The following is a 15,802-nucleotide window of genomic DNA, read 5'->3' as shown; positions in this document are numbered from 1 at the left end:
TCCAACTCACTCCGCAAATTAGCATAACAACATCGGCTTATGATGGTTCGTTATATGAATTTATTCAAACGTTAAACCATTCCTTGAACTACAAAAATGTTTTGCATTTATAGGTCGTTCTTCTCTCAATTTAACACGTAACTAGCTCAGCTTAAAGCAAGTACCTCTTTGTCTAGCAACTCATTGCTTTGAATATATGAGATGGATCAAATATGTTGATCACCTATTGTCCTTTTAGAAGTTGACATAGGCTCTTTCATGGATGGAAGGAGTACATATCATGTTATCTAGCTATGGAGATTGTATATTGTTATCTTACCATGGAGGAGTACATAGGCTCGATTTTGTTTCTACCACTCCTTTTGTTTCTAACTATAAATTTGAAATACAAAATGCATAGCATATATCAAGCCTCAAGAATATGAGAAAGAACAAATTTAAAAGCCAAAACCTGTGCATATAATCTGATGAATAAGAAGTTCGCTTGCCATCAGATGTCCCTGCATGTCAATGATTAAGCATAGCATTTATGTGAAAACTGCAGCCACCACAGGGAGAAACTAATTTCATACAATTCCATTCTTCAATTCAGGGTGAAAGGATATGAATAAGATGCAACTTGTCTAAATCATCTTCTATTTCACTGAATGAGTTTCATATCTGCCAATTGTCATACTTTGGTCCCGAATATTCCTGTATACATAAATGACAGCAAGAAAGCGAGTGTTCAGTTGTTTGGACATAATTTTTCAGGACAGTATACTTTAGAGCACGTCGCATAATATTGACATGCATGTTTTAGTGTTGAATTATTATGTTGGACCTTACATGCATGCTTTTACCCTTGCATTGCCTTTCAGCACCACTGTTGTATTTATAGTTTTACTTAAATATGTAGATAATGAAAGCTTCAGGAAAATATTTTAAAGCAAGATATTTTTAGCTTCCCATTTATGCTACGCTTGTTAACACAATAAAACTTTTGTTAGCCTATGGGGAACTTACTGTTAAGTGGAAAGTACCACAAACAATTATCAGCAGTGAGAACGGTGGTTTCGGACTTAATGCTTACACAAATGACAATTATCAGCAGTGAGAACTGAAACCATAAAGTGCAGTTCTTGTGGTGGCTGCTTCTGGAGTTAGAGCTACTCACTTCATTTGGACCTGACGAAAAGGACGCTGAAACTTCACGTAAGCAAGCAAAGTAGAAGCAAGATGAGGAAGCATAGCTACCATAGAAGCCTTAGCTTCCCCCCGACCTACTACAATACAACAGTTGCAACCATAAAATAATAATAAAAAAAACCTTTTTCCAAGCCTTTTAGTTTAAGGAACTCGATCTGGATGCGTAGATAAATTATTGTTGTAAATGGTTCAGATCTGAATGAGAATTTGCTTGAACTAGATCAGACCCAATCAGCCAATGATCGGATCTAGTCGGCATGACTAGAGAATCCCTTTGAAGGGCGAAGGAGCTGAGCAATGGTGAGGCCTCTCCGATGGCTCTCCGCTCTGTTTGCTTCTCCTTCCTATTGCTCTTGCTGCCCCAAAGAAGCCATCTCAGGCCGCCCGGACAGAAGACGTCCCCTTGATCAAGTGCCAGGTCTGTGTTTCTGCCCCAAAATAGTCCCTCCCGTCCTCCCTTCTTGATTCCCTCCTCGTCTTGCCAGATTGGCAGTGGATCTGGTTGATCGTTTGATCTTGTGTGCAACTTTTAGCTGATTTTTTTTCCCTTCTTAAAGATGTGATTGATATAGGTTTTGGAGTTTCAGATAATTGGGATAGATGAGAACATATTTAATCTCAAGAAGGAAGAGGTGGATTGGATTCTCCAGATTGATATTGTTGAGAACGGAGACAAATTGGAGGTAAAAGAACGATTTTTTTTCAGAGTTAACATGTGACTCTCCTGGCATTCCGAAGTCACTTTGATTTAATGCCTTGTATTGACTAAATTATAATGGTCCTGCGGCTCGCTGCATATGAAGTTAAAAGGGTGTCTACATTTGATGAAATTTAGGGAGTTTTTCTTTTTTGTTTTGTTTCTTTTCTCTCTCACTTCGTAATATGTTGTAAATTTCCTTTCCTTAATAATTTCAGCAGCTTCCCACTTTCCCTCCATTTCATTTCAAATAAAAAAAGAGAAATCGAGTACCATAATATGAGTGTCTTGTACAAAAATAAAGGAATGGTGTTTTGGCAGAATATGCCTCATAATAAGTAGTTTTATCACAAAAAAAAATCCAGTCCTCTGGCATTATATATGTGGTTTTAATTGATAGAGAAACTATATTGCATCATAAGAGCTGTAAAAATGGGCGCTAGTTCACCCAGAAAGCACGAAATTCTAGTGATGCCCTGGACACTCTCTCTTTCCCTCACGCAGACTGCAGCGAGAGAGTAATCGTTTCTTGTTGATCTTACAAAGTTAATGACAACAATTAACTTCCTGTTAGGATCTATACCAGCCAGAATCATAGCACTAATCAAGAGTTTCACCTGCTACCATGGATGACTACCTTGGCTTAACTGGTGATAGTTTCCATCTAGGGTTAACATCAAATCTTGGATTGAAATGCTATGATTATTTTGTCGATGGAACAACAAAATAAACTCATCAAACATCATAACACATTGCAACACCAATTCTGTGTGCTGGCCTAACAGAATAAATTGTAACTTAAAAGCATGTCAATAAGTCATTGGGTACCTCTTGCAGATGAATGACGATCACAGGTTAACGCATTTTATAATGCTGGGTACTGGAGACCTGGCAATGTTGTCCATTTAATGAATACTTGAGCATAATCTCAATATCCCGTGGATTTGTCTTGTTGGGCTCCACAGTCATGCTCCCAACCAATGCTTCTCCCTCACAAATGGTCAGAACATCTTCAAGATACAGGACAGTTTGCTTCCAGTGGGTAGCTTTTGATCTTGGCCCTGTAGAGACAGTCTATTCGTTAGAGATCATCAAACATATGCAAAAGGTGAGAATGGATACAGAACCATGTAAAATTAAGAATATGCAGCACAAACAGGAGCTTAGAACTGAACATCTAATTTTCTGAACCATGAGAATGAGATGATCCTAATATTTGGAGAGGATGATGCACAATTAAGGCCTACAATTTGCATCATTCTTTTCATACTGGTACATATTGCTGTATTTGAACCAAAAGGAATGACAGAAATCTTATATATCAAATGGGTAACTGCTTATTACAATGTATGATAGTTCTCAAAATTGTAACCTGTCAACTATATCAATGACATAAACCACCTGGGCACCACACCAGCCGCTCAAAAGTTTGTGGGTTAACTATAGCTCATTGATTCAACTAGTTTCCTGACTCCAAAGACCGGGGCCACTATCAAAAATTCAATTTAAGAATCAGGTGAATTCCATATGACTCGCAGGTTTTGTAGTTGACAGGAAATTTTTTATTTGCATGAACATGAAATTCAATTGTTGAAGCAATGCTCTTAAAAGTATTTTACCCATTTACATAAACACAACTTTTCGAAGCATAATGGTATAGTACCATCTCCTGCTGTCTGGCCCAGTGAATTTCTTGGGAAATGCAGGTTGAGTTTGGGCGGAAGGCAGCAATGCTAAAATTCCAAAATGTTAAATAAAGAAAAGTTCACATGATACTCTTGTCAAAATGCATGCCCATTTTCAAAAATGCATGCCCATTTTCACAAGCTGCTGGAAGTCACAGTACATACATAGATCCAGAACATACATAAAATCTTCCAAGAAGTTCATGATTATAGCCAAGATAGAGAAAAAGAACCTGTAGAGAATCCCATCATCTTGTGACATTTGGTGAATGAGACATCAAAGTAAGCCACAAGAGCATGGATGTAATCATTGCGTTCTGCCACAAGTTTAAAAGGTGCTGTGAAAGATGCATCTCCTGGAGCCATTTTTGAAATATTCATAGTCTGAAAGTAGTGAGCAAGGAAAAAAAATTAAGCAATCTGTTAATCAAATGAAGAATTAAGGCAACAGAGATAAGAAAAAACGGATCCACTAAATCACCTTGAGCAACTGGCAGTTGGTGACCATTTGATTTTGGTCCACGGTGTCAACAAGCGGTTCCATCATAGCCTGTTTCCTGATGCAACTCATGTCAAAGCCATATACATCATTCCAGACTGCAAGCAGAGAGATGATACACCATCAGAAACAGAATTAAGCACGACAAACAGTGTCTCGGCATAAACTTCACAGTATGTTTGAAAGACAAGAAGTTCAAAAAATGTTCTAGGGATATAATGTTCCCATCTAAAGGTGTCGATTATAAGTATGCAGAAACCATAATTTAAAAAAAAAAAAATCAAAAGACAAATAAGCTCACATTCAATCTTATCTTCCTTATATTCAGCATCCTCAATTGCTGTCAAATATAGAGAGGCTTTGTCTGGTAGCACAATTCCATCATTAATCTGCATGAAAAAAGGGACGATAAAAAAACCAAATAAGTGATGATATGGTATTCCATTTACTCTTGGATAACTAGGGTTCAATCAATATAGTGATCAGACATAATGAGACAGGCCATTTAATCGCCAGAAGATATCATCGACATGAATCAACACAACTAAACGTAATCAAATAACTAATGTAAAGCCATAAAGATTCAACTATCATCACTGTAAATCTTATTGGTTATGCAATGGACAGTCTTCGATGGTTGGACTCGGCTTTCTGTGAATGAAATCATATTTTGCCAAGGTTACAAGTATCAATGTCAGTTGGCATGCTGATCACCCACCTAATACTATGTGCCATGCTGTGCCGGCACACATACGCTATTGTACCAAAACAAATAAAAGAAAAATAAAACCCATTTGTAATTAAAAAATATTTTAAAAAGGGTATATTTTTAAGAAAGGATTAAATAGGTGCCAAGTCGAACTGTATCAGGTGCTGATATTGGCGCGATGCAATATGTGCTGACCAGAACAGACCAGCATTTGAAACCATGTACTTCACATAGCTACAGCAATATGCAATATGTGCTGACAAGCACATACCAGCATTTGAAACCATGTACTTCACATAGCTACAGCAATAAATGCAATGAGGTTGACTTCAAATCTAGCAGCATGATATAACAAATTTAATATGCATTGCCATCATGTGACAGACCTAGCTTATTCAAAACAATTAAACCGCGGAGAATTTGAGTGACTGAGCTGCATCTTCATTCAATCAAATTTCAGTTAAGATCATTACATATTAGACGTTCAATGTCACTTCACAATATTTTACTAGTAATGTCCTATTGAACTGCCTCATATATGAGAAGCATTTGCTTCCACTATGCTATCACAACCTTGCACAAACTGCTAGGATGGTGAAAAGTGGACCATGCAACTGCTAAAATCAATCTACATGTTTAACTGGTCACTCCCTTTTGATAGGTTACTGCTTTCCAAAAATCTATTTAGGATCTCATTGAGGCATAGCCATGTCTAGCCTATGCTTACTCTGAGTTTTGGACTAAATTGGTCAGACCTAAATTCTTTCTCGCACTGGATATTGTCCTAGAAAAACCATCCAATTTGGAGACACAGCATGTGAGACAAGAAGAAGAAGGTAAAATGAATGTGAAACATCACTTACGAGCCATTTATCACGTGCATACAGCACCGTGTTCAACATATTCTCAAAGAGTAGGAAATAACCCATCCATTCAGAAATAATGACATCTACATGGGTGACTGGAAGCTCAATCTCTTCAACCTTTCCCTTCAAGACTGTTATGGCTGTAACATTTAACAAAAGCAATTAAGATGCATAGCAGTGGCAGAAAATAAAAAATACAATGTACAGGAATGACCATTAGAAAATCCATTTGCTTGAACAATTTCTTTTGCCATGTCAGCCATGTGGGAGCACTCTATCTGCAGAAGGGTTTTGATTGCAATAATTAACAACATGAATTAATTACTGATGTAAAATAACTTGAAAATTGAAACAATCATAAGAGATCATCAGGGGAAAAGAATCCATGCTGCATGGCAAACAGTTATCTGGGGTAAAAACATCACTTTTGCATGATATAAACGGAAAAGAAGCCCCCTATGTCCAATTTTACTCTATCCACTTGGAACTCACCAGCCACCTCAGATGTCCTTCCACCTTTTTGATGTCAAACCATTGAGCTCAGACATTTCAAGGCCTAATTTAGTATTTTGATGAAATTCTCACTCCATTGTTAGAAAGGGATAAGGAAAACAAGTTCATGCAAAGTCTATTGAACCATTGTAACAATGCAGAGGATTATTTGCACCACTACCAAATTGCTGTGAAAAAAGATGGACCTTAATATAAAATCCAAACTTCCAATGGAAAAAAATCAGAATTTTGTTGTTATATCTAATTCTAAGTAAGATTGTGATTAAAGAAACAACTCATGGAGATGATGAAGGATGCACTTGGATTTCTAGTGAATAGGAAAAAGAAAGAAATGGATTACGAAGACGGGCACATTTCTGCAAAAAATTGTATCCATAATCTAAGCAGGGTCCAACTTAAAAATAAGGGAAAAATATAAAGGATAATCCTGAATTGCTGATATAAGATAATAATGAAGTGAGAAGAATAAAAAGGCTGTCGGCAGCTGACACATAAGACTACATTGCTAATATTGATTCTATTTTAGCTAACTGCTGCTGCCATACAGAAGAGAAGTAAATAAAGAAAGAGAATACATGGAAAAAAAAAAGGTTTAAAGAATAGAAGAATAACAGATCTGAAACCTACCACAGAGGAAAATCTTTTGTTAACAACCATAGAGCATCCAAATTGAAAACCTAAATCATTAAACATGATTTACACTACAAAGACATACCTAGAAAGCAGAAATCATATATTTTGATGGTTTCTAAACTATACATTAAGTTGGTACAAAAATAAACAGTATCAATTGCACTAGTACAGTAACACACATTATAGGGCACATAAATTGAAAATCCATTTTATGGATCATGATCCACACATCTTAAAACAAGTGATTTTTTAGATCATAGTAAACTATAGTATTTAAAACCATCCATTTGACACCTACTTGATTAAGTTACAGATCCTCAATTTCTATACATTTTTTGTCGTGTATATCATGTTACCGACCAATCTGACCGCTCATTTCTTGAAAACAAGCTCCTAGAAGCATATGTGGTCCTCAGTCTCATCAAGTCAGTCAGCCTTGTCACATGTAATAATGCCAAATAGAGAGACCTAGAGAGAGAAAAGGAAGGAAACCTACCGCATAAACATGTTTTGCTCCTGCTTTCGCACAGAAAAGAGAAAGAATTCCTGTTCCTGCACCCACATCAAGAACCACCTTGTTCTTGAAGAGAAAGGTGTTCTGATAAATAACATTCTGATAAGTCTTTGTCCTGACAACGTCTTTCAACATTTCCTGCAGGATCAACATAGTCAATCGAAGCATTCCAAGCTTCCAAATCAAATAGTAATGCTTGATAGGAAAACACTTAAAAACTTAATGGTGTCTCTTCAGTACGATAAATGTAGCAGCATAAATTCAGAAGATTCATTCAGATAATAGCCCTCATGAGCTGGTTTATAACCAACATTTTCATGGTTGCCAATATGTCATTTTTATGAAAGAATAGAAAAGTTCCCTTTCTTACAATAAGATTTTTTCAAAAAAGAGGGCAAGAAGACAGTAAAAGAAAAGAAGCAACCTAAAATCTATTCACAGAAAACACGACTGATCATATGGAATTAACAAATAGCTATCATAACTCTCAAAAGATGCATCCTATTATTCGATACATTTCTATTCACATTGGATAAATCAACCTTAAATCACCTTAGCAGCCAAAAACACTATTCAAAAGAAAACAACGAGGGAATAACTTACTTTGAATTCAAACATAATAAAAGAAAAGATTGCCTAAAAACAACCTGCTTCTGTGAAATAAGAAAAATATCCTTGAACTGACAAATCCGGAGAAAAAAAAACTTGCAAATTATGTAGCAAAAATGTTTCAAGAGATGGAAATGGGGAATGTCCTTAATGAAATAATGAAAAACTAGCAGTTGGCACTTGAAATGGCCTTGAACATTTATGCTCCCAAAATAAAGCCTCTGAACATTTATGCCGCCACAAGTTTGAACTATTTAGTGATGTCAATTGATCTCGACCTCCATTTACCTCCTGACTCTCAACATAACATGTTTAAATAGATTATGAGGACTCAAAATTTCTCCAGAAACAGACCATGATAACATATCTTCACTGAATACATGAGCTATAAAAAAATCCCTTCCTTAAAACAAATCAAATAAAGACCACAGAATCTCTGATGAGAATAACTAAATTAATTACTATTACAATTGCAAATTCCGAAAATTAAAATACTAGCTAGTCTCAAAGATGTTAAAATAAAAGGTCCTGAGCATCCTTGTTTTATACAGCTACCAACTTGAATTGCTAAACTGCTTTCACTAAAGTAACACCTCAATAAACTGCCATATGCACCTGAAAACGTACACAATATCATATTACACAGCTACTTCAACATGATTGAGCTATTGCAGCCCACAAGCTCCCATAGGAGCAGCAGAAGGGTAAAATCATGGATAGCACTGCCAAAGAGGAATATATGAGTTTATAGTACAAACAAATGTATCCTCAAATTTTGGAAGCATAAACCAAAACTGCCTCTTACAAGTATACCGCACCTCCCTACTCCCTAAAAAGAGAACTAATAGGATTATGACTTGTCTAAGCACTTAAATTATCATGAAACACACTTCTAGTGCATAAATAATATCAAACACAATAACAGATAATCCACAACTCACTATTGCAAAGCATTATGTACATTTTCTTATATCACAAGTTGGAAGTACATGTAAGGATTTGAGAGAGATTAATTCAGGACACTTCAGAGAAAGCAAAACAGAATATTAACCAAAACATTCAGATGAGACTTAATAGACCAAAATAAAACATGATAAATCAGCTGGAATCAATGTCTGCTGATTATCCATTAGAGTTGTTCTTTTTGTATTAAGTTTCTTGATGACAAGAAGGAAGATACAAGCATGGTAGCTAGGAGGTAATAGATATTCTGGTTCCAAGCTTAAAAGAAAGTTAAAGACACTAATAAAAATCGTAGGGCTACATACTAATAAATCATATTTTAGCTTAGAACCCAAATCTCACATAACAGTTAATAATTAAAGCAATGTAAATGTCTGTCTGTCTGTCTCTCTGTCTCTCTGTCTATTCGTTAAAGCCATATGATCCTCTCTTAAATGCCAAAGAACAGGAAAAAAGTTCACTTTTCTAATAGAACTATAATTGTATGTAAGTCCTTTCATATCATCACCATTCACAAACCATCATTACCAACACTTCTTCTGAAAGCTGAATGTGACGTACTTACTTCATGAATGCCTGCATACAAGGAGAACAGAAACGTAAGTTGCTGTGCTGACTGAGCTACAAACAACAAATTCAAGAGCAACTCTCACATATAAGAAACTCCTATATCTAACTCACGAGAACAGAAAATTATACTACTGGATGCCTCAAGTCATTAAATAAACAAAAATTGCTTTACCTTTGTCTAAATTATGATATGAAAAGTAGATAACGAGAGAGAGAGAGAGAGAGATGAATGAACAAAAACATTTTTTTTATTTTGTGAACGAACTAGTGCCGAGACTCTACATTCTTAAGAAAACCAGAAAAAATCTTCCTGCAGAACAGCAACAATACTTGGCACCTCAGAATAAGAATTAGGCATCCAATGAACAAAACAAATATTAAAAACAACAGCAGTATGCAAATGAATTAAATCTTGAACAACAGGGCAAGCAAAAAACACGATATCAGATCAAAAGATGACAACTTTTTTCGATTTAAACCACCAAAATCGCCCAAATGCACATAAAACCGCATCGAATTCGAGTCACAACAACGCATTACCGAAGTGGGAGTAGGAATCAAAGTAATAGTCGGCGCTGGTTTTATCGCTGCTGGATAGGGCTAGGGATTCGGGCGGGTTCTCGAGGTTGGAGCTCTCGGTCCTCTCCTCGATCACCTCGTCCACCTCCTCCCCGCCGGCGATGCTCGTACCGGTGGCCGCGTCGTGGAGGCAATTACTCGAGCTGCACTTCTGGCTGCCTCCCGGAGCGAGGCTCTTGTTTCCGCCCTTCCGCCGTCCCATTTCAGGAAAGACGGGGGTTTGGGGAGGAAAAATTAGGGCTTTGGGAGTGGGGACGCCCGGCTACGCTTGGAGAGCAGCTTGAAGCGGCTTCGGACTTTTGGACCGAGGGGCGACTGGCTTATATAAGGGTTCCACCATGGAGGCCGTGTTGTAGTGCCTAAAATGTCTCGCGGAAAAGTATTAGCGTGATCACGACTCACAGTACATTTACGGCTCGATTGGTGGGAATATTTTTTTTTATAAAAATATAATTTTTGAAAAGCAAATTTTAAAAAAGATAGATACTTAAAAAAATAAGTTTGGTATGTTTGGTTGATCATAAGAAAGTGACAAATTCACAGAATGCTGTTGTTTGGTTGACCATCCACTTTTCTAAAAAAGTTATTTATAATTTTATTTATATCCTTAATAGAAATTAGGTCTTTAATGTTTTGGATCAAATAAGAATTTTTGATTTGATGCTGAAGGACTTTTTAAAAAAAAAATAAAAATGTTTTGATTTTTGGATTACGGAAAAGTAATTTTTTCATATTGCTCATAAGAAAGATTTTCTCATGAAATGTGGAAATCATATTTCCACGAGAATATAACTTTTCTGTCTCTCTCCTTTGAAAACTCCAACCAAATAAGAGGCATCTCTTTCCTTTTCATTGACCGCACTTTCCTCTTTTTTTTCCGCGAACCAAACGAGCCCTTAGGATTTTAATGAATAGGCTTCTGTTAGATCTTGGGTTGAAGTCATTAAATCCCTTGGTTGTTGTATACTTCAAATCTCCACATGTATGATGCATATGACTATTTGATTAATAATGTCTAGTGTTGCAGTGTATTAGTAAGAAATTTATAGACCTAAGGTGGGTCCAATGCAGTTGGAACTCATTCCAATTGGAATCACATGAACTATTGATACTGATTCCCTTGTTTGGAAAAGAAAATTATCAATATTGGTTTCAGAATGCAGATATGTTAATAATTTGAGATGAAGAATAAATCTTGTGTCATCATCATTAGTCTGATGACCACACAAGGATTGTTAGAAATACAAACTTTTTGGAAAAGAAATAAAGGGAAAGAAAGACAAAAAAAAAAAAAGAACAGAATGGTAATACCGTATAATGATTATGGTGACAAAAAGAAGTGAGTCAGTTGAGATCTTATTTAGTATATTTATAGGTTATTAATAATCACTTATGAAAAGATGCATTCCGTTACCATCGTGTCCCTTACCAACAGTCGTTTATAAATATGTGCTTATTGGTTCAAACCTATCGCATCCATTCACTATCATATTCCTTATCATATTTTTTTATTGCAACCATTGTTATGTCTCCTCATGACATCTCTTGATTTCAATTTTTAGTGCAACCATCCATGTAGAAAGTTCCACACATGGGTTTTCCATCTCACATATCCATTTTTACAATATTTGGATGCAATCATCCAAATTACATGCTGATTATATTATAATCTTGCATCATATAGCTAAATGATATATAATTAGTATGTGCCTTCAAGATATTTATTTTTTCTGTTAACGCCTATAGCGCACGCTTCAATTGAGAGTTGACTTTAGATAGATACACGATAAATTATGTTTTATAAAAGCATTCTTATGCTTCATAAATGGACTAATCCTAAAATGGATCTTGGATTTTTCATTGACTTGTAGGATTTACTATAACAGTATATTTATTATTCAAATAAGTTTTAATTAATATAGAAGTTATTAAAAAAAACTTAGAATCTTTTCTTGGGGGATATTATGAAGTGCCCATTTCTAGGTCACAAAAAAATTCCTTTACCACATGACATGAGGCAGTTGGTGCAGGCTTTTATATTTTGATAGGCGAGATTTTTGACACTACAAAGTTTAGAAAAGTTTAGAGATACACAATCTTATCCATTGTGTGGAAAGGCTGTTTTTCCATTTTGAATTCATACTATCTAAGTCATAATAGAGTAACCTTACCATTGCACCAAAATCTTGTCTTCTTGGATCTTAGTTTCATCAAATTATTTAAATCAATAATAATAGATAGCAAAAATTGCCCTGATTACATCCACATTATTTTATTTGATGAGCTATAATTGCTCACCAATTAATCACTTCATTCTCTGCAGTGTTGCTCAATCCATACATGCAAATACAAATAGATTTCTATTAGAGAGAAGGGGGGAGATGACAATGGACATCATTGTTATATCTGAGAAAGAGTAAATTAAGCTTCATTCTGATAAAAGATCATGCGGTGATATTGTTGTAGCTGATTCTATAATTCTTGAACAATAAATCAGGGATATAGTAAGCAACCTATAATCTATTGTTTTATAAATAAGTTTCATTAGATTCTTTTGCCTTTTTTAAATATGTCATCAAACAAATCAATGCACACGTCATTAAAATAGTTGATGAAAATAACTTGGTAAATATACATGGAAGGAAACCCTAACACCATATAAAAATAGCTATAGTTTTTTGTTTTTCAATTTCCATACATAAGCCTAATTAGATCTCCCCGTAGAGTTTTAAAAAATGCTGAATTTTTATAACGAAAGGATTCTTCTACCGGCGGAATCCGAAAAGAAGTTTAAGAGAATTTTTTTTTAAAAAAAAGAATTTTTTTGATTTTATCTTTAGAAAAACTAAAATATATTAAATAAAGTTTTGAAAAACTTACAGAGAAAGAATTTTAAAATCCAAGCTACATTATAATGTTTCTAAAATTTCTTATCCCATATATAAAATCTTTGTTACATTTGCACATAAGTTATAACTAGTATCGATTATACGCACAAATAAAAAAAATTAGGAAGAGGGGAACAATCCATTGCAGCAAACACATACTTCCAAGTTTATGCATGGAGGACTAAGATCGAGCGAGCGGAGAACTTTTGCTGCTGTAATTGTATATACTTTTTGTTTAACTTTACAAATGCAGCAATCTTTCTTAAATAATACATTTCAAATTTGCAGTATAAATATTCGATTTTTTTTTTTTTTGGCATGAAACTCCCGTGGATATAATTTTTGAGGCTCAGCGGCAGAAGCGAAAACATCCAATGCCTCCTCGTGGCATTCCCTATGTTGGGTTCCTCCTTTTCAAGAGCCATGTCAAATATTTACAGGAAATTAATCCAGAGGACACGAACCTTTAGGCAGCCAACGAGTCCGCTGGAACCAAACTCCGCCGTTCACCACCTCTCCTCCCGGCAAACCGTCTCCCGCGTCCCGGCCCCAGCGCACAAGTTCGCGCTACCACCGCCCGGGCCATCGCCGCCGCCGCGCCGGCGAGACACGCGGCAGCGCACCAGCGGCGTCACGCTGCGTACGGGGGTAGCCTTCGCGGTGGAGGATCGCCTCCGAGGAGGCGAAGATGAGCGCTTGGAACGCATCTAGCGGGCGGCGGAAAAGGACGATGGCGGGGAGCTCGGCTAGGGCGAGCCCCACGACGACGGTGGCGCGAAAGATCAGGGATTCTGGCGCGGTCGAGCGAGGGAAGGGAAGCGCGATGCTGAGCTATCCATCGCCATAGAATTCGAAGTGGGGGGCGGCCGTGAATGGGGATTCCGGTTCTATAAAATCGAATCGGAGTTGGAAAGCTTCGGGTTGGGTTTGGAAGAAGGGTGGAGGAAGGGGGGATGACAGCTCTTTCTAGGATTTCGATTTTGGGATGGGATCAAAAGGGAGTTTCCTGCGTGAACCTTGGCTGGACTCGCAAAATAAATATCCAATCTCACTTATTGGAGAATTCAAGTGCCAAATGATCTAAATTTGAGCACAGAATCCTAGCCTCCATAATTCGAACCCTGTCAGGTTAGGGTGATTTCATGAAGAGCCATGCTACTGAAATTCCGGTACCAGTTCGATCAGGGTATATAGCATGGATGACTCACCGATATTTGGTATGGCGAACCGGCTTGTATACCAGACGTATCAATATAGTAATACAATGGCACCGATATAGAGTCTGCTATCGAGATGGCGTATTTTGGTTATGAGATAATTGACATAATTTATTCTTTATGTTAGCTAATGCATCGGCTCTTTCTGAATCTGAAGTACTGCTACAGATCGTCCATTTCTCACCTCGTCAATGTCTCACCCTCTCAGTTCGCTGGGTCCTAAGTGGTGGTTGGGGATTGTGCGATGCTTAGAGGTTTTGGGATGCAGATCAGTTGATCATTGACTTCCACGAGATCATTGGCATAGACATTGGTGATATGCATCTTTCTTGAATGCAGCTTAAGTATGAATACTTAGTATTATAGAAAATGTGAGAGGCACTGGTTAGACTAGCGTGGGAGCAGTTAGAGTACATAGTGTTATAGAAAATGAGAGAGGCAATGGTTAGACTAGCGTGGGAACTTTACATATATATAGGATAAGATTTGGTTGTCTGAGGTTAGAAGCCAATTATGGTAGTTGGATTTGGATTGATTGTGTTGTCCAAATCTTTTAACCCGAACTCGACCCAAATCAAATTGAACCAGCCTGAACCAATATGGGTTACATCTGGTTGTCTCCAGGTTAACCTCGGAGAGGCAGCAGGTCTAGAAGCGTCGCCATTTTGAGTTTTGTTGGGCTTGTCTTCTCGCAAAGCTCCAATTATGTATGAGAACAATAAAAGAAGCGCTTGTTACTGGCAACTGAATTCAATTCGGTCCAAGAGTTTCCACTTCGAGCATTCAGTTGACCCAAAGTGGAGCACTTCGACGAAGTAGGCTCCTGCTTAACCTGCTTATACCAAACCAAGCAAGCAATCTCCACCCCCTGCTTCAACTCCGTTCTGATTCACTGAACACTTCTTGGCTACTACGCTCGGACAGTCCAGCCCTTCTTCTGCTACTCCCTCTTTTAAATAAATACTCTCCTTCGTACAAACTCTTCAAAGAAAGAGATAAGGAAGCATATCATTGAAAATTGTGATTATAGTTATCAAGTTTATTGGAAACAAATTGATTACTTCCACCATAGCCATTATCAAATGCTCCCTTAGATTAACCGATTCATATGGCTGACAACTGCGTAAACACAACCAATACTTTTAACATATGATGTATTACTCGCAGATATTTTTAGCTATCCCTGTCAGAGGCTAGACTAGAATAGTTCTAGCTGTACCTTAAAAATGTTATTTCAGTTGAAATTAGCTCATACATTATCTGACAATGCTTACAAAAAAAAATCTATTGCCAGAACATGCAAACATTAAAAAAAGAACAGAAATAGAATAGCCACATAGCGCTAAGAAGCTGTAAAGGGCTGGCAAGCAGTTTCAAGCAGTTGCCTTTCACGAGCCAATCACGCATCAAAGTGGACAAGCAACAGTCCACGGATAAACATTTAGTCGCAGGAGACAGGCATTACCTGTATCAAGTTTCATGTATAAAAAGACCTACTAAAACGCTTTGGCTTTGCCACATTAAATCAAAGATGATCTCATCATCGCAGCGCATAAACAATTGATCACTCGCCGAGCACAACAGCCAACTCATTTCTGGCTGCATTCATCGAGCCGTCTCAGCAGAACCAGCCAGTTTGCTGCACAGAACCCATAATCTGGAGGAAAATTCA

General features: G+C 37.0%; 1 protein-coding gene across 2 annotated transcripts; it reads right to left on the bottom strand.

Moving 5' to 3' along the window:
• Nucleotides 1–436: 436 nt before the first annotated feature.
• Nucleotides 437–10,333, bottom strand: LOC103711191 (protein arginine N-methyltransferase 1). 2 transcript variants are annotated; one of them, XM_008797246.5, is made up of 10 exons: nucleotides 9,987–10,333; nucleotides 9,442–9,452; nucleotides 7,287–7,442; nucleotides 5,859–5,922; nucleotides 5,642–5,784; nucleotides 4,371–4,458; nucleotides 4,052–4,167; nucleotides 3,804–3,954; nucleotides 2,714–2,946; nucleotides 437–693 (listed from the first exon to the last, which is right to left on the bottom strand). In XM_008797246.5, exons 1-9 carry the CDS (start codon nucleotides 10,225–10,227, stop codon nucleotides 2,741–2,743), a joined length of 1,176 nt encoding a protein of 391 aa, XP_008795468.1. In that variant the 5' UTR covers nucleotides 10,228–10,333; the 3' UTR covers nucleotides 437–693; nucleotides 2,714–2,740. The 2 variants fall into 2 exon arrangements, with proteins under 2 accessions (XP_008795468.1, XP_088560988.1); XM_088704862.2 differs by lacking the exon at nucleotides 437–693 and adding an exon at nucleotides 711–1,167.
• Nucleotides 10,334–15,802: the final 5,469 nt, after the last annotated feature.

This window comes from Phoenix dactylifera, chromosome 9 (genome assembly GCF_051530095.1).
Source record: "Phoenix dactylifera cultivar Ajwa chromosome 9, Ajwa_hap1_PhDact_Kaust_v1.1, whole genome shotgun sequence".
In the NCBI taxonomy this organism is placed as follows: Eukaryota; Viridiplantae; Streptophyta; class Magnoliopsida; order Arecales; family Arecaceae; genus Phoenix; species Phoenix dactylifera.
Note: the sequence above shows the minus strand (reverse complement) of the source record. Positions and strands in the feature narration are given on the sequence as shown.

What these genes read in the sequence shown, in the direction of transcription:
- LOC103711191 (XM_008797246.5), bottom strand. Translation starts at nt 10,227, where the DNA reads ATGGGACGGCGGAAGGGCGGAAACAAGAGCCTCGCTCCGGGAGGCAGC. An exon ending in AGCAAATGGATTTTCTAATG is followed by an intron (nt 5,785 to 5,858) that starts GTCATTCCTGTA and finishes TAAATGTTACAG; the next exon opens with CCATAACAGTCTTGAAGGGA. An exon ending in ATGCACGTGATAAATGGCTC is followed by an intron (nt 4,459 to 5,641) that starts GTAAGTGATGTT and finishes TTTTTCATGCAG; the next exon opens with ATTAATGATGGAATTGTGCT.